This window comes from Schistocerca gregaria, chromosome 1, assembly GCF_023897955.1.
Source record: "Schistocerca gregaria isolate iqSchGreg1 chromosome 1, iqSchGreg1.2, whole genome shotgun sequence".
Taxonomy (NCBI): domain Eukaryota; kingdom Metazoa; phylum Arthropoda; class Insecta; order Orthoptera; family Acrididae; genus Schistocerca; species Schistocerca gregaria.
In genome coordinates this window covers 374,294,168-374,314,017 of record NC_064920.1, presented here as the reverse complement: position 1 = coordinate 374,314,017, position 19,850 = coordinate 374,294,168, and the positions used below count along the sequence as shown (strand labels likewise).

General features: G+C 38.4%; 1 protein-coding gene across 2 annotated transcripts in view; it reads right to left on the bottom strand.

Moving 5' to 3' along the window:
* Positions 1-19,850, bottom strand: part of LOC126336639 (spaetzle-processing enzyme-like) — a 183,168-nt gene that overhangs the window by 9,706 nt on the left and 153,612 nt on the right. For both annotated transcript variants that reach the window (XM_050000598.1, XM_050000683.1), the window contains one exon: positions 8,465-8,563. In XM_050000598.1, coding sequence (XP_049856555.1) covers positions 8,465-8,563 — 99 coding nt within the window. The remainder of the gene's footprint in view (positions 1-8,464; positions 8,564-19,850) is intronic.

The window sequence follows — 19,850 nt, the reverse complement described above, 5'->3', positions numbered from 1 at the left end:
AATGTCACGTGATTGATGCAACGTCGATCGCCATATTTTCTCCAATTTTAATCCTTGTTCTTTACGATTAAAATTGTATTGATGTTTGTGGATTTCAATTGCCTCTCTATACATACGTGTATAATAATGCGACGTCCTCGCTAGCACGCTTGTCTCACCGAATTTTATTTCGTGATCTCCATCCTTAAAAACATGTTCCGCTACTGCCGATTTGTCGATATGTCCCAAGCGACAGTTTCTTTTGTGCTCCGTCAAACGTGTATTGATGCTTCTTTTTGTAGTTCCTATGTAAACCCTGCCACAACTACACGTAATTTTATATACCCCTGGGGTGGCTAGGGGGTGACGAGCATCTTTTGTTGATCTTATGCACCCACTAATTTTCTTAGTAGGTCTGAAAATAGTCTCCACCTGAAACTTGGCTAGTACTTTTCCAATGCGATCCGTGACGTTATGGATGAAGGGCACAAATACTTTTCCAGCTGGTGGTAGTTGCTGTCTCCTATTTTTAGGCATTTTTCTACTTGGGTGAAGTGCTCGGTTAATCTCGTTTTTCGTATAACCATTTTTCGTAAATGATTTAGTTCTTCTCGTAAGAACTAAATTGAAATCCACAAACATCAATACAATTTTAATCGTAGAGAAGAAGGATTAAAATTGGAGAAAATATGGCGGTCGACGTTGCATAATCACGTGACAATCGACTGCCTGCAATCGAGAGAACAGACGATAGACAGAGATAGCTACATATCGACGCCACGTGACGTGCGGTGGCGCCCTCTACGATCTCCATATAAGCGGCGACCCCAGTTCCTAGCAGCCAGTCGTCGACTCACCTCGGAAGATGTTCTCCATAGTTGAGAACGAAACGTCAGTGAGAAGAAGTTATACAGATCGACCACGGCAATTTAGCCTGGAAGTGTTTACTGATGAAGTAGCAACATCATTCACTGAAATTAACACACTTATAAAAATTCTAGAAAAACGTAAGCTCATATCGTGTTGATGGAATTTCGATTCTGAGAGGTTGTTATAATTTAATAAGTAATCTCCTTAGCGATACATGTTATGCATCACTGACATATTTAATTTTTCCAGACTGGTTATAACTACAATTGTTATACCTCATCTTAAGTAAGGTGACAAGGAAGCCTTAAATAATTATCGTCCACTTTCCATAATGATGTGTTTTTTTTAAATATTCGAAAAAGCCATGTATTTAAGGATAGTCGCACATTTAAGAAGAAACAGTTACTTAGGATACCACAGTTTGGATTCCAGTAAGGTTGCTCAACTGGGAATGCTATCCGCAAATTCACTAGCCAAATATGGCAGGCCTTGAATAATAAAATATCACACATTGGAATTTTTTATGATTTTCCTATGGTGTTTCATTTCGTAAATCATGTTACACTTGTAGAAAAACTCAAGTTTTGTGAAATACACGGCCTTACACACAGCTGATTTGAATCAAATCTAGCAAACATAATGCAAAAAGTTGTGCTGAATAATTCAAACGATACTGGAAGGATAGAAAATTGTAATGACTAGGGCTGGCCGAGCGGTTCTAGGTGCTACAGTCTGGAACCACGCGACCGCAACGGTCGAAGGTTCGAATCCTGCCTCGGGCACGGATGTGTGTGATGTCCTTAGGTTAGTTAGGTTTAAGCAGTTCTAAGTTCTAGGGGACTGATGACCTCAGAAGTTAAGTCCCACAGTGCTCAGAGCCATTTGAACCAATTTTTGTAATGACTAGGGGGAAGTGATGAAAGGAGTGCTACAGGGTTCAATTTTGGTTCCATTCCTACTCCTTATAGATGTGAAGACCTTCCATCAAAAATTCAACAAACGGAATTGGTACTTTATGTAGGTGATACTAGCGCTATAATAAATTTTATTAGTGATAAAGCAACAAAAGAGAGTATTTATGATGTTGTTCAAAGGATTATTAGGTAGTTATCTGAAAATGAACTCTCCCTAAATTTTGAAACACAGACTATGTTAAGTTCTGAACAGCAAATAGAATCACAACAAAAAGTGATGAAGCACATGAATAGGAGTCAGTAAATAGGGTACCAAGCTCCAAAATTTTGGGTGCTTATTAATGAAAACTTTAACTGCAAGAAGCATATTACTGAGCTTCTTAGGCAATTAAGTTCATCTGCTTGTGCTCTTCGTACAATTGCTAGTCTTGGGACAAAACGAATCAACGTGCTGACATATTTTATACATTTCCACTCAACAATGTCTCATGAAATAGTTTTCTGAGGAAACTGAACGCTCAAAATAAAGGTACTGATCGCACAAAAGAGAGCAGTAAGAATAATATATGGCATTCACCCACAGTCGTCATATAGGTACCTCTTCAAGGAATTAGGCATTTTAAATGCATCGTCGCAACTCATACAATCGCTAATGAACTTTGTCATAAATAACCCATCACAACTTGAGAAGAACAATGATGCCCATACCAGCAACACTGGAGAATATGAAATGGCCAGATGCGAGTAGGACCCATGCGCTGAGGGTTCCGCACAAACATAATTACGCTTAATTATGTATGTAGACAGTTCATCCATTCTGGGAATCGAAGAAACCGACAATGTTTTCCTGTTATCGACATTAATACTGGAAAGATGTTGGTCCCAGCTAGTCCGAGTTTGACGTCGGGTAACAAATGACAAAATAAATATTTTTTTGGTGTGATATAATTACAAATTAACACTTTTCTAACTCTTCTCATTTACGTGTGCTATGAATCATTCCTTCTAGGCAAATTTTGTGATTCTACGTCAAGGGGACATTCCCTACAGGTTTCAAGGAGTGAGTTTGCGAATACGAAAATATGTGACACAAATAGCGAATCTTTTGACTGCATTGACTTAGAAGCTTAACATTTTTGCACTATTAAAGGACTATAGACTGCAGCGTGTGACGTAAATTTCAGCTTGACATGCATACACGTTCTTGAGAAAAGGGGTCTTATCAAACGGAGGGACAGACAGAACATTTGATAAAAAATGACACAATTTTTTTCGTTTAATGGAAGTACAAATTAACAATGTTCGGTTTTTTCCTTTGGTTACAGTGTGAAACTTTGCTTCTTGAGAAATTGCGTAATTCTAGTTCAACGGGAAGCAACTTGTAGGTTTTGATGAGTGAGTTTGCGAGTGTCAAAATATGTGACATAATTGGCCGTATCTTTGGCTGCATTGACTTAGTAGTTTACATTTATTACACCGCCAGGTAACTGTAGACTTAACTCTGTTCGTTTTCTTCCTACTGAGAAAAAGTGCTCTTTACAGACTGACGGGCAGATGGGAAGTCTGATAACAAAAGACAAAAAAATTTAGTATGATGAAATTGCAAATTACCAAATTTTGGATTTTTGTCCTTGGTTGTACTGTGGAACCTTTCTTTCTGCAACATTTCATTATTCTAAGTCAGCGGGATGTACTCTGCAGGTTTTGATGAGTGAGTTTGCGAGTGTAAAATAATGTGACATAAACCTGCCGTATCTTTTAATTTCATCGACTTAGAAGTTTAAATTTTGTACACTGCTATGAGACCGTAGACCATAGTATCTGACATAAATTTCAACTTTTTTCTTCTTCCCGTTCCTGATAAAAACGATTTGCAACAGTCGGAGAGACAGACAGACAGACAGGCAGGCGGGCAACAAACAACAAAGTAACTCTGTGAGTTCCGTTTTTTACCGACTGAGGTATCGAACCCTAAAAAGACCGTTATAACCAATTAATAAAGCTATCGGTAGAAAGGTGTTCAGTACGCAGTGCCAAAAATGTTTGATCATTTTCCGATTATTATAAAATAGCTAACAGGTAGCAAAGCGAGTTTTCAGTCTGACCTAAAATTATTTCTCCTGGACAATTCCTTCTATACCACGGACGGTGCTCTGTTTAAAAACTGGTAGCCTGAAAAAAAATTTTAAGTTTTGTTTGCATGAGTAGAATTAAAAATAATGTGTACATTAATATTAACACTGATCCTCTATATAAACCCAATTAACTTAGTCTGTCCAAATCATTTCGTTAAGAGAATCGTTCAGACCATCTGTGGAACATGTAACTACCTAACCATCTAACTTTGTTTCCTGGACAATCATGCTTTATGTCTGTGTATATCAGTTTGTAAGACAGTTCCCAAACTGACGCCAGATAATACAACTTCTTAGTTTCCTGGACAGACATGCTTTACGTCTATACTTTGTTGCTGTTGATATTAAGTCCCCAGTCAAAAGAATAAAAGAGATTTCATGTCGAAAGAAACTACACTTTACTGTAAGTTGAACGCACAATTACATTAAAAAACTTAGAAATGAAGAACTAAATTGCACTGATATTTGCTACAGCGCTAACACCGATTTCATTTTTCACAGACTTTGGTTCTAACAGTCCCATTTGTTTTGTGCTCCTTAATAATTTTTACAGACTGCTGTGTGTTTAAAGAGTCGTATGGTACCTCCGGGTAATACACATCTGATGTTCTTTGGAAGTTCATTCTTAAGCAGGGCAGATCATAGAGAAATGTAAACATCCGTAAAAGACTGTTAAATGTATTCGCTTTACAAAGACCAACTCTTCTCCCGTTTACTTATCTCTCTTTCACGGCGCTGCTCCAGTTTGCCAGAACCACATGACTGGAAACGGCTCGTCCCAGGTACGGCAGCTGTCCAGACGCCTTCTTATCGTCACATCCTAATTTACTTTAAGATTAGAGAGAAGGTGCTGTACTTAACCTGTACGCAAATCGTATAAATTTCATTGTTGCTCTATAGCACTGAAAACGGTGTACAGCTACGCTCACAAAACACAGCAACCCGTTTCAGCAGCCAATGTTGTCACTTTCAGGCTCCAGAATCTACTAAGATAAGCATGGTAGATGTAATACGATAAATAAGTTGGACAAAAATACTCGTCTTATTTTATTATCATCCGCTTCTGTCTCTTTGGCCGTTTCGTGGCAATTCGCACATGCAGACCAGTTTGGGTTCACATCATGAGCCGTTGACCTTCACAACATTAATATGATAATGCACAAATCCAGTTCCAGTAACTGTACACTGTTGTGCTTGCAGAAATGCTATGTGTGCGGTACATTCGACTGAGCGGAAATGTAATTACCGGTACTTGATCTTTGTCCTTTCCAGAGATTATTGCTGTTATGTATTATACAGGTTAGCCATAAACAGTCAGAAACGCTTATAAGGGTGTGTCAGGACGGGTTGTGCTCAGAAACAACTGTTAAGAAAAAACTTCGATACGTTTCCTGCCGCATCGGTCGCCTGTCGGTATCGAGGCGCCGCACTTCCAAATATACGCGCCGCGCCGCGCCACGCAGCCCCGTTTCCTGCAGCCGCCACCGCGGCGCGAGGGCGCTGCCACGAACGATTACGCTGCTGCCAATGTCATGCAAGCATCGCCTCTCCTTGGCTCCGGTCTCTGGTGTAATTAAGTTCGAACATTCCTGCACCAATCCATTTTGTGGGTTTGCCAGCTGAATAACATTTACAGACATACTGGCTGGGGCTAGTCATCTTCTGAATAGACATTATATTGAAGAGTGACAGAATCGTAAATCTTTTGTACCTGTGTATATTTCTGCGTTCAAAACTGCTGTTAGCAACTGGCACTGTAACTACAGCAACAAAGCTGTATATTATTTTTAATGTTTCATATTATGTAGAATAGATTACTATCTGAATTCTCTGTTCATGAACAGCATCTGTTGCTCGCACCCGTATCCACACAGCGTCCAAGAAACGTATAACATTTCCGAATTTTTCTCACTGAATTTAACCAATAAGGCCGTTGCTCGAGCAAATTCAAGCGGCCCGCCAGAGACGGTGTCGAAAGACATACGCTCCGTTTGGTTTTCAAAAACCGAACAAGAGAGAGATGTAAAAAATGAACATCGGGTATGTAGTAAGGATCGAATCCGAGCCAAAGGCTGAGCAGTCTCGTGCACTGTCTTCTACGCTGTGAGAGAAATTGACATTCCTTGTATCTAGCACGCCCCTTGAATTTCCACACGTAGCCGCCTGGTTGGCCATCTTCAACGATAACTAGGAAACGGTGCAACGCATCGAATTTTTTCTTAACAATTATTTCTCAGCACAGCCTGCCCTGCAGCATTCTTGGAAGCTTTCCAGATTGTTTCTTATCACTGTGCATAATCTGTTAATGTTTATCAAGTATGACAAGGCCATTATTTTACTATGCTCTATTAAAAAAGGTCAGTCTTTAATAAAAGAATCTGAAAGCCAAAATGATTGTTTACACACCTTTTCAAGACATTTTTAGCATTTATTTAAAACAATGGCCCCTTCGTACTCTGTAGGTCTAATTAATCACAACTCCGCATCCGTGGAAAGGTATGATAATATCGAATGAGTAAATTTTTTCTGTGTTTTCGAAGTGGAAATGGGGAAGCAGCCTGGAGCAATTTGGGAAACCGCTTCCGTGGAAATGGATGATAATACTGGATGTGTAAATTTTGTATTATGTGTTTTTGAGATGGAAATGTGGAAGCAGCCTGGAGCAACGTGGGAAATCGGCTGAAAGCTGGAATGGGGGTAGCGTGTGTACCAGATCAACAGTTAGTGAAGCAGCCTGGAGCAATGTGGGTAATCGGCCGAAAGCTGGAATGGGGGTAGCCTATGTACCAGATCAACAGCTGTTAATTTGGTTAGTAAATTTAACCATGGCCTGGTTCACATGCCTGTCTCTAAAATCATGACGAGTCGCATACAGAGCTACATGGAGTGTGTGCTAGAGAACTGGGGAAACGAATTGTGACATAACCATTACAGATCGTTATGCGATATCGATTCATTCTTAAGGTCAGCATATTTTTCCATTCTTAGTTCGTCGTCTGTGGTCCGTGCAATGGAAGAGTAAAGCTTCACATCGAGTCAGGGAATGGGCTAAGCATCCTACTGTAGCGACAGAGAAGTAGGCAAAGGTTACCGCTTCGCTTCCACCATGCCCCCTTGTAGAAAGACTAACTCAGGTAGCGTCATCTGAATGCATCACACTACTTCCTCTTGTGTGTATGCGACAGGCACCGACGGGGAGCAGGGGGGTGTAGGTGTGGCGCCACACGCGTCCCGCGACCCCCTGGTGGAGGTGAATGGTGCGATAACCAGGACTCTGTGTGCTTGCATCTTGAGCAATCAAACCGTTGGAGCCTCCGGTTTTTCGCTTCAAGATATGAATTCAGCTAGTGAAATTGCGTCGGTTCACCCAGACCAGGATGTGGGCGACACGACCTATTGGCGATAACACAGTTTCAGACCGGTACCTACTTCGTAAAGGAAATTGTGCGTGGTGTATTCATAAGAGGGGGAAGCGGAGTTAGCCTTCTTTTCCTAGATTTCCGAAAATTTTGTGCTATTTGTCGGCCACCACGTTAGCAATGGCAACAGATTCAGCCCCTCCACCTATGATTTTTTGGAGGCTGAGGGAAGCGTAGTAGAAAAGAATTTCTTGCGAAATCGGGGATGGAGGTCTGAGTGGCGAGGACGCAGACAGAGAGAGACAGAAGTTCTGGGCCAACAGTGGCAGCTTGCAGCATCCTTCTGTCTTGGAGCAGACGTGAGTTTTCGCCGTCTGCGGTAGCACGGTCCGTAATATCAGCGCGATCGACATTGTGGGCATTATAGCTGGAGTCCCCATCGATCATAAGTGGTGTGGAACGCTAAGTGGTCTTAATGAAGGAATCATTGCAGCATTAAACTGAAGTTAATAACGGTAATTGGAAACCGAAATCAGAATGGCAGCACCGAATTTGAACCCCAAACGTTTCGAATTTTAGTCGAATGAATTGGGGTTGTGTGATTAATTGAGTGAGTGTGTGTGTGTGTGTGTGCGCGCGCGCGAGCGAAAGAAAATAATTCGATGTGTTGCGCCGTTTCCGAGCTCATTACCATTGAAGTAAGCCAATCAGGCCGTTGAGCGAGCAGATCTGGCGCACCGCCAGATACAATTGGTGTCAGTTATCGTCATAGCGTAAATGGCAGCGCACGAGACTGCTCAGCTTTTGGCTCGGGTCCGATCCTTACTACTCTCTCATGACCAATTTTTCTATCGCTCTCTTTTTCTGTTTTAGGTAAACAAACGAATAACTGGTTACGCGACACTTTCTGTGGCGGGCCACTTGAATTTGCACGTGCAACGGCCTGATAAGCTAAGTTCAATGCTAGTAAACTCGGAAATGTGACAACGCATCGAATTTCTTTCTTAACAATTATTCCTCCGCACGACCTACCTTGCAAAACCCTCGAAAGCTTTTCAGACTGTTTCTGACCATCCTGCATATCATGTCGCATCAGCTGAGAAAAGACTAGTGCGGATGTACTTCAGAAATTAGAAAGGCACCGCTGAAACATTTCCATTAAGGCTGTAACAGAACAATGGCAAGAGGCTTGCGCCTGGCTACTTACCGATATCGAAAACTCCCCATCCAGCGACTTCTGTTGGTTCTCCCACGTAGTTCTTTGTTAACAGTTTTCCATGGATCATACATATCGGCATCACAAAATCTGCGAAAAGAAATAAGTATCACCTAGAATGTGAAACATACGTGTTAGTAAATGTCATCGTCGCAGAAAAAATAACGTACCAAATTGTAAATAATGCGCATCATGCAGTTACACTCTTTCGCGGAAACCATAGTGCCTACGTCATCGCCATATCCAAACTACGTGTGCAGGTGAAGTACTAGTATCAATAGTAAATAATCGAATCTGCAACTTCATAAAAAATGTTCAAAAATGAGCTATGATCAAAACAACATTTTTACACATAGCACAGTCAATTTTCCATCGGAACACATGCTGTAAGCACAGTATGACTTAGCCCTTTTGCAAGAAATGCTAGGAGTGTAAGCTCTCGATCGCTGCCTACTTTAAGCGTTGCTGCAATGGGAGGAGAGGTATAAAGCAAACAAGAGCCACCTCATTCTGGCAGTGCAGGCAGCACTCAGGAGTCAATTTGTACTCACGGTGGCTGCTGCAGCTGGTCGTGTTTAGTAGCTAAGATGGGCAACCGATTGAATTATTCCGCACCGTCACGAGGTCATTACGCTTCCATCCATGCCTTCGCTCCCAGAAAAGGGTGAAGTTATAATGCGGGTATAGCAGAGTCAGTGCAGTGCAGTGTCTAGGTCACCCAGAGTCACCACGTGCGTTCCGGATGTTGGTGGGTTGTATATAAGTTAGCTCCGGAGCGATACAGTATAAAAATACGACAGAAGAAGTCTTTTTTAATGCTTTATGGCGCTTATTTAAAGCACGTAGCATTGCGAAACCAAGTCTGCGGGCTACACAATATATTCCAATTTAGTTACAATGCAAGGGACACCACTGTACTTTCGTCATACAAATGTTTCAGAGAAAAAAGTAAGTAAAATCCTGTAGCGCCAATTCTGATGCAAATATTTCGATTTGACATTGCTTTAGAATGTTGTGCCTCTTGGTGCCGTGAGTCGCGTGGGCGTCTTTCCAAACTTCATGCATTGTCTTGATATAGACGTATGTATGTTACTAATGGTTGACAAAAATTTTTTATGCTCACTGTAGTCGTATGTCTGTTATTTCAGAGTGTTATAACACTCTTTTGTTACTTTCATTTATCACACAGCCAAAGTTATGCCGATAAAATTTGAATATTCCAATAACCTATTTATTTTTGCATTTGTTTAATAACTCGTCTTTAAGAATCTGTATTATTAAGAAACTTTTAATAACTCGTCTTTAAGAATTTGTATTATTAAAATACTAGCTGCTACCTGTCGCTGCTCTCGAATATTCTATGATGAGTAATGGTGACTCAGGAAGCAATGACTTCAACAGCCCTCACGTATCTGCCTTTTCAGGTAAGCACAATGAAGTAGCTACGTAGTATAACACAATGCAGACATTATGCAACAAAAATGTGGAACTATGAATTAAACATACTGATGATTGCATAGGCATTGTATCCATTACTCTGAATCGTATCATGTTGCACATATCAACCATTAAACGCATTTTCAAAAATTACGATAAAGATCCAAAGTCAAATAGTAAATAGCTTTGACAGAGGTTAAATATTTTTTCCTAATTCGTGTAATATTCTTCGCATCATTAAGTGCCTTGTACTACATACTTTCTAAAGGAACCTATGTTCTTCTTCAGGATTTAGGCCATGTCCATACCAAATTTTATCGAAATCAGTTCATTGGGTTAATCGTGAAATTGCAAGAGAGCTACTTTAACATCCTTATAATGTTAGTGTTGATAAAACTTTCAGTTAAGATTGCTTTTCTTTCCGTTGTCCGATTTTGATGAAACAAAGCCCCAAGTTGTGTTCATGTTACATATTAGAGAGACAAATAGACATATACGAAAACTTTAAATCACAATATCTATTTTGCATAATCTGACACTGGTGAACTAAAGCTTATACGGTGCCCCAAACTATGCTCAAGTTACCTGTGAATACACCTGAAAATTCGTCTAGTAGTTTTCGAAATTAGTATGTACAAAGTCAAACAGACAGACACTTCAGTTTTAAAGACTTACTGTTAGTATAGATGCGCTCACCATCCTCAGTTTTTCACGTTTTTAAGAACTTGTTGTCTTGTCCATTTGATATAAAGAAATGTTACCACTATTATTTATGTATATATTTAAAACTGTTAAAACTCATATTTGTCACTATAACAAGAGAATAAAAACTTGATTAACATCATTATCTTCACATGGAAATTTTGGCATGTATCATACTAAAGTCAGAAGTAACAAAATTAATTTGAAATTAAATTTACATCAAAATTACCTGACTTTGAATGAATAAATTTATAATTAAGCACAATACGTGAGAATCTGTAAAAAAAGTGTACAGTTAAGAAATATTGAAACACCCAAATACTCAAAAGCGCCATCAAATAGACACACTTCCTGAGGATGTACAATGTAGCATTTGTTTCTAAACAACATATGAAAAGGACGTGTATGTCTTTCAGTCAAATTATGCATCACCTAGTGATACTGCCTAGGTTAGCAGCAGTGTGTCAATATGGACGAAATGATAATCAGAAAAAATCCTAGATGAGCTAAAAGAAACAATATTAATGGTTCATTTATGAATTTAGTTATTTCTACAAAAACTCGTATAATGACAGGAAATAATCATACCATTTGAAAAAAAAAAGTTCAGTGAACTTATGATCCATTTTTAAATGAGTCTTCAGGCTTCTCAGAATCATGCAGGACAAAAGTGTTATTATGCTGCTAGCATGTGAAATTATAAAATCCCGTGGCATTATTTTTATGGAATAAAAGATAAATTCTTGACATGGCGATATATGAAGCCTGCTGCACATCCAAGGAAAATCAAAGATCTTCACTGAAAATCGGACCTTCAATCTACACACCAGTCTCTACCAACAGCAACCACCAGGCCACAATCCTTGTCGTAGAAAAAGACTTAATTTGGATATTGTACAAAGGAAGTTGCGATTTTTTCCTTCATAGCCATCGACAGACGCGTTAAAAGATCGTGGATTACGAAGCTTGAAGAAACTCGAAAATAAACTGTCACAATGGCTGGGAAGTGTGATTATCGAAGCTGTAAGTCATTTTGTGTCGCTGAGCGTGCCAAATACCATTTATTAAACAATTGTCTCATTTTTATCCCATCACAGAGAGTTCACGTAGTTGCCCTTTTCCACTTAAACTTTCTTTCCTACAAGCTGCAGATCTGAAAATAACTGAAGGATAACGATCACCTCGTAGTTTGCCAATACTATTGGTTCCACGTGCTCTCTGACAAGTGTGATGGGTCTTGTCTTGTTCACTGCTGGGCGCCAGTCCAGTAAGATGGAGTTGCGTTATCCACTTTTTAGGCTAACTTCAAGCCCTCTCGAGTCCCATGACCAAGTTGAGACCTATGTCTAACATAATTTTAACTAAACACGACATATCTCTTGAAAATTACATGACGTATTCAGTTAACTAACAGAGAAGCTACAGATGGTCTCAGTGTGTAGAGTACGACCATGAGGCGTTTATTACATGTGAAACAGGACTTACATTTACACTAAGACAGATACAAGTCTAGGTCACAAAACACTTGTGCAATCAATACCGTACCATTGCTCTTCAGCACTGGGCTCTTACCAGGTATGACAGGTACAGGAAACAGCATCTGAGAAACTGTAGGAACAGAAGATAATCGTTGATAAGTGGAAGGAACTAAAAAGCTTTAACGAAGACTGAGAGCTTGTAAAGTTACACTAGTTGTGATTGACAGCCATGAGCCCAGACTCTGGAAACTTCAAGTGGAGTTGCACACTGATGCTGCTGAATGGCCAGTCAAAGGCAGGGTTCTTGGGCGCCCAAGCAGGTAGAAAGATGCCACAGATAGGGGAGCTGCACACGTTCAGTGTTTATTGACAATGGTAGTTCGTCAAACCTTCAATATACTGAAGCGACCTCGCACTGTCAATAACACTGACGAAAACTGTCAATTCACAAAGTGATTTTACAAGGTTAAGATGCTGATGCTATAGTTTGCAAGCAACAGCAAACAACGAAAAAGAGGAAATGGATCCAATGAGATTCGTTGAAAAAAGGAGCCACTGGTCACATATTAATTTACTGGCTGAATCAGAGCCCTGAAAGATTTTATGTATTATTTTCCGATTAGTTCTGCGTGTTGTGATATGTTATTAGTGTTGATATAACACAAAATAGAAACGTAAAATATGTAAACTAAAGAGGCAATCGCATTCCACAAGAGATTAGGAGTATGTCAGAGATGTCTGGTGACAGACAGGTCATTCTAACGCTCTAAGTTTAATTCTGTAAAATCAGCAAATATGGAAACCTAAGAAACAGTTATATCTGTCTGGCAAGGATCTGTTCAGGAAAATAACATCAAACTTTTTTTTACGCTTTGTAATAATTTGGTGAAACTAACACGTATTTCCCAGACCACTTACTAGCCATTGCAAATATATAAGGTAATTTTCGAAATGGGAATTTTCTTCAAAACTGCTATGAAACACAACAAGCTATATTATATTTTCAAATTAATGAAGTAAACAATGTCTTAGAGAATCCTCCTTTAACCATCCTAAAGTGTCATATCCAATTATTACTCTTGTATACGTGTACTAAAATTCTTTCCTGTTAAAAGACTGCTTAAAAATTTAATTTAAGGTGAACTATACACAACGAGGAATTGAAAAAATAAAAATTATGACATAATAATTATATTACATTTATATTTAATTATATTTTAAAAGAATGAATTCAGTCTTATATTTTCACTAAATGTTTCAGGAACAATATAAGGCAATAAATTGATTATATCTCTGTTTCTTTCTTGTGTTATCATACTTAAAGCATTATCAACTGCTTCAAATAAATGGTCTATGTGATCATCTTTAATTTTATTTAAATTTTCTAGGTGTTTTTTCTGATATTTCATTTTATATCCTCCATGTTTTCGAATTGATGGTACAACATCATGAGTTATCAATCATTTACATTTTTGACACTTCTTTTTTTGAGTTTAAAATTAAATAATGTAATCCAAATTCATTAATAAATAACGAAATTTTTCATTACAAAATATATTATGAATGTCTCGTAATAGATATTTTGCTTGAAGCGAAATTGCAATACAGGCAAAGTTCAATTGTGAAAATTAAGCCACAGAATACTAAAACTACAATTATTAAGGAATACGCCCAACTGACTACACAAAATAAGAGGGCACATACATTCGAAAGTCAATGGTTCAAAGTAAAAATTGATGTGATAAAGTAAATGGGTCATAAGTATAGTTACATTGGTACACACCATACTGTTTCTCCTGGGTGGTCTTGCATTTTAAAAAAAAGTGAACTAAACATTGTGATAAACGTTATAAAGAACCGACAAGTTATGTCAAGGAGAAGAGATAGAACTACAATGGATAAGTTATTCCATGGACCCTTGCGCTTCTATGCATGAATTATCTTTCCTTTATCAATCGCTTATATTATGTGCTTGGATTCAGACCTAAGAGGATGTTCTTGTGTGAAGCTCATCTTGCTGTAGCAGCTAATAATGTAAATTGTACTTAAAACTAGAAAAATATAATGGTAATTTTGTCAAAAGAATTAGTGTATACGGTCAATTAATTTGTAATCTGATACCTGGATTGTCACAAGTAGATATGGGCCTTAACAAACAGTTTTTATTGTTAGGCGCTATATTAGAAAGTTTTTACCATTTTTCTTTTATCTCATCTACGAGATGTGTCGTCAGTTAAGACAATTAACTTTCTTTCAGATCATACAAGCCCGGCAGCCACTGATAATAATTTAACAATTTTTACTTACAGCTTTTCTTTATGTAATGAGACAACATCCCAGGCAGAAAAGGTCTGATCAGCGGATCCCAGTTCCATTATAGGATTTCATTTGTAAATGCTACTCTTGTTATCTTATACTGGGGAATCGAGACGAAACCACGATATTCAGTTACTTATTGCAGTAGTTTACATCGAACAGACTTGTGAAATGTTCTCTGGTGCAATGAGCAGACAACTTCTCATAATCCTGGAAGAATATCTGTGGTGTTGGGTAAAGAAGGAAAGGACAATTCATCATTGACGATTACATTACTACCCTGAGAACTGAGCTAGTTTATTAATTACTGATCTGTGTCAGGCTAACTTAAAAGATAACATACTATTAAGAATATTCTTGTGAGTCATTTGCAGAAAAGTGTCTTCAACCGCTACTATTGAGTCATTAAGAATACGATTACATTGACAGGATGCCATATATTTGGTATGTATCACTGTTTTTTATATTTTTACATTCCTACACTCAAATGTATATGAATGTATGATCAGTATAGAGGCACATAAATTCTAACAACTATCATCCTCTGTGGCCTACATAAAAAGAATTGTGGAAAAAATGCATTTATTCATCTAAAAGAGAAAATATTGCATATTTTGAATGTCATGGCAAATATGACATAAATATTGAAATTGATATTGGTGGCTATTAAGGGAAAGAGATGAACACATTCATGTACATCTATTGTTGAGTTGATCTGTCATAAGGATCATTGCCTACATCTAAATTCTCCACACTAAACTAAAATAATAATTATGTTTCAGAGTTACAGAAGCTGGGATCCATGGTATAGTAAGTAAGAAAGTCGCTTCGTTTCAGCAGTTTTTTCATTATTTAGCACAATTTTACTAGTCATTACACAGCATGTCTTATCACTAGGACATAAGAACAACAAAAGGTCACTATTACTAAAACTAATAAGCAAAGAGTGTAACTCTTCTCTTGTCTGTCAGTATTAAATATTTTTCACAATAATCTTTGGTATTAGATCGAATGAATATCTATACATTTATGAAAAAAAATAAAATATTAAGTTTCCTTACAAATAGGAACATTATTTTCATTAATAATCATTAACACTCTCTTACACCCGTGGTCTAGGGGTAGCGTCTTTGATTCATAATCAAAAACGTCTTCGGTCCCGGGCTCGATCCCTGCCACTGCCTAAATTTTGATAAATAATCAGGATTGGTGGCCGAAGACTTCTGACATAAGAAGTCAGCCTCATTCTGCCAACGGCCTTGTCAAAGAGGGCGGAGGAGCGGATAGAGGTTCAGGGCACTCTCTTGTCCTAGGGTGGGAAATTGCCCCTAAAGAGGGAAGAATCAGCAATGATCAACGACATGAGGATGCAGAAGGCAATGGAAACCACTGCATTAAAGACACGTAACGTGTATCCACAGGACATGTGGCCTGTAGTTGAAGAAGTGTCATGATGATCTCTCCATTGGCAAAAGATTCCGGAATAGTCCCCCATTCGGATCTCTGGGAGGGGACTGCCAAGGGGGAGGTTACCATGAGAAAAAGATTGAATAATCAACAGAAAGATAACATTCTACGAGTCGGGGCGTGGAATGTCAGAAGCTTGAACATGGCAGGGAAACTAGACAATCTGAGAAGGGAAATGCAAAGGCTCAATCTAGATATAGTAGCGGTCAGTGAAGTGAAGTGGAAGGAAGACAAGGATTTCTGGTCAGATGATTATGGGGTAACATCAACAGCAGCAGAAAATGGTATAACAGGTGTAGGATTCATTATGAATAGGAAGGTAGGGCAGAGGGTGTGTTACTGTGAACAGTTCAGTGACCGGGTTGTTCTAATCAGAATCGACAGCAGACCAACACCAACAACGGTAGTTCAGGTATACATGCCGACGTCGCAAGCTGAAGATGAACAGATAGAGAAAGTGTATGAGGATATTGAAAGGGTAATGCAGTATGTAAAGGGGGACGAAAATCTAATAGTCATGGGCGACTGGAATGCAGTTGTAGGGGAAGGAGTAGAAGAAAAGGTTACAGGAGAATATGGGCTTGTGACAAGGAATGAAAGAGGAGAAAGACTAATTGAGTTGTGTAACAAGTTTCAGCTAGTAATAGCGAATACCCTGTTCAAGAATCACAAGAGGAGGATGTATACTTGGAAAAGGCCGGGAGATACGGGAAGATTTCAATTAGATTACATCATGGTCAGACAGAGATCCCGAAATCAGATATTGGATTGTAAGGCGTACCCAGGAGCAGATATAGACTCAGATCACAATATAGTAGTGATGAAGAGTAGGCTGAAGTTCAAGACATTAGTCAGGAAGAATCAATACGCAAAGAAGTGGGGTACGGAAGATCTAAGGAATGATGAGATACGTTTGAAGTTCTCTAACTCTATAGATACAGCAATAAGGAATAGCGCAGTATGCAGTACAGTTGAAGAGGAATGGACATCTCTAAAAAGGACCATCGCAGAAGTTGGGAAGGAAAACATAGGTACAAAGAAGGTAGCTTCGAAGAAACCATGGGTAACAGAAGAAATACTTCAGTTGATTGATGAAAGGAGCAAGTACAAATATGTTCCGGGAAAATCAGGAATACAGAAATACAAGTCGCTGAGGAATGAAATAAATAGGAAGTGCAGGGAAGCTAAGACGAAATGGCTGCAGGAAAAATGTGAAGACATCGAAAAAGATATGATTGTCGGAAGGACAGACTCAGCATACAGGAAAGTCAAAACAACCTTTGGTGACATTAAAAGCAACGGTGGTAACATCAAGGGTGCAACGGGAATCCCACTGTTAAATGCAGAGGAGAGAGCAGATAGGTGGAAAGAATACATTGAAAGCCTCTATGAGGGTTAAGATTTGTCTGATGTGATAGAAGAAGAAACAGGAGTCGATTTAGAAGAGATAGGGACACCAGTATTAGAATCGGAATTTAAAAGAGCTTTGGAGGACTTACGGTCAAATAAGGCAGAAGGGATAGATAACATTCCATCAGAATTTCTAAAATCATTGGGAGAAGTGGCAACAAAACGATTATTCATGTTGGTGTGTAGAATATTTGAGTCTGGCGACATACCATCTGACTTTCGGAAAAGCATCATCCACACAATTCCGAAGACGGCAAGAGCTGACAAGTGCGAGAATTATCGCACAATCAGCTTAACAGCTCATGCATCGTAGCTGCTTACAAGAATAATATACAGAAGAATGGAAAAGAAAATTGAGAGTGCGCTAGGTGACGATGAGTTTGGCTTTAGGAAAAATAAAGGCACGAGAGAGTCAATTCTGACGTTACGGCTAATAATGGAAGCAAGGCTAAAGAAAAATCAAGACACGTTCATAGGATTTGTCGATCTGGAAAAAGCGTTCGACAATATAAAATGGTGCAAGCTCTTCAAGATTCTGAAATAGTAGGGGTAAGCTATATGGAGACACAGGTCATATACAATATGTACAACAACCAAGAGGGAATAATAAGAGTGGACGATCAAGAACGAAGTGCTCGTGTTAAGAAGGGAGTAAGAGAAGGCTGTAGCCTGTCGCCCCTACTCTTCAATCTGTACATCGAGGAAGCAATGATGGAAATAAAAGAAAGGTTCAGGAGTGGAATTAAAATACATGGTGAAAGGTTATCATGAAACGATTCACTGATGACATTGCTATCCTGAGTGAAAGTGAAGAAGAATTAAATGATCTGCTGAACGGAATGAACGCTCTAACGAGTACACAGTATGGTTTGAGAGTAAATTGGAGAAAGACGAAGGTAATGAGAAGTAGTAGAAATGAGAACAGCGAGAAACTTAACATCAGGATTGATGGTCACGAAGTCAATGAAGTTAAGGAATTCTGCTACCTAGGCAATAAAATAACCAATGACGGACGGAGCAAGGAGGACATCAAAAGCAGACTCGCTATGGCAAAACAGGCATTTCTGGCCAAGAGAAGTCTACTAATATCAAATACCAGCCTTAATTTGAGGAAGAAATTTCTGAGGATGTCCGTCTGGAGTACAGCATTGTATGGTAGTGAAACATGGACTGTGGGAAAACCGGAACAGAAGAGAATCGAAGCTTTTGAGATGTGGTGCTATCTATAGACGAATGTTGAAAATTAGGTGGACTGATAAGGTAAGGAATGAGGAGGTTCTACGCAGAATCGGAGAGGAAAGGAATATGTGGAAAACACTGATAAGGAGAAGGGACAGGATGATAGGACATCTGCTAAGACATGAGGGAATGACTTCCATGGTACTAGAGGGAGCTGTAGAGGGCAAAAACTGTAGAGGAAGACAGAGATTGGAATACGTCAAGCAAATAATTGAGGACGTAGGTTGCAAGTGCTACTCTGAGATGAAGAGGTTAGCACAGGAAAGGAATTCGTGGCGGGCCGCATCAAACCAGTCAGTAGACTGATGACAATAAAAAAAATTATTATAAGTGTCCTGGTTGTTAATGAGATCAGTGACTGACTCCCTTTATTATCATACCTATTTGTTAGATTTTTATATTTCTTAATAAGAATTATATATAAACCAGATGCCAATGAAGATTTGTTAATATAAAATGTGGATGTTTGATTTTAGATTAATCTTACACTATTTTAAGTGTAAGAAAATGAAGACATTTCTACTTTTGTTACTTATAATATCAATGTCTGCTGAAAAGAATAAAGCTGTAAAATTTTTGTTTGATTCTGAATACTTAAATATTCATGATGATAGAAAACTTACTCAAAAGAGTGACAATGTATTCACAGAGGATTTAATGTTACTTCAGTACAAATACAATCTTGAAACAACTAATGAGTTAAGTGAGGAAACTTCCAAGTTTATGACTATGGTGTGGTGTAAGAGATTCGTTTGGTCATGATATATGCATATATTAATGGAATAAAAGAATAAAAAGTAGCTCTAAACAGGAGCAACTAAAATGTAATAGAAGTAACAGAAAAAACATTTCATTTGAGGGAAAAATATATTGCTATCAGATTTCTTCTTTATAAGAATAACCCTGATATTTTAATTTTCAATAAAAGACGATTATATAAAAGTGAAATATATGCTCACCGTTGCCCAAAGGATCTACATTGGGATGGAAATGTGTTAGGTCCTGCATTTTTTCCAAATATGAATAAAAATCAGTTGAAATACATGTTAATGACAATGAACTGGAATACTTAGAAATTGACAATAACACACTGAAACATAACACAAATTTAGCTGAAGTTTTAGTTTTTGAAATTAGTCAATTATTAGATTTAGATCATTCATATGTTTATGAATCAGCAATAAATCCATACTATAATGTACACATTTAGAAGTTAGAATTTTTGAAGAAGACATCAATGGTACGTCAAGTATGTATTGTAAAAAAAACACAACTAACTATACCAAAATATAACATATAAAATTGTACTACTGGACAATAGAAATAAA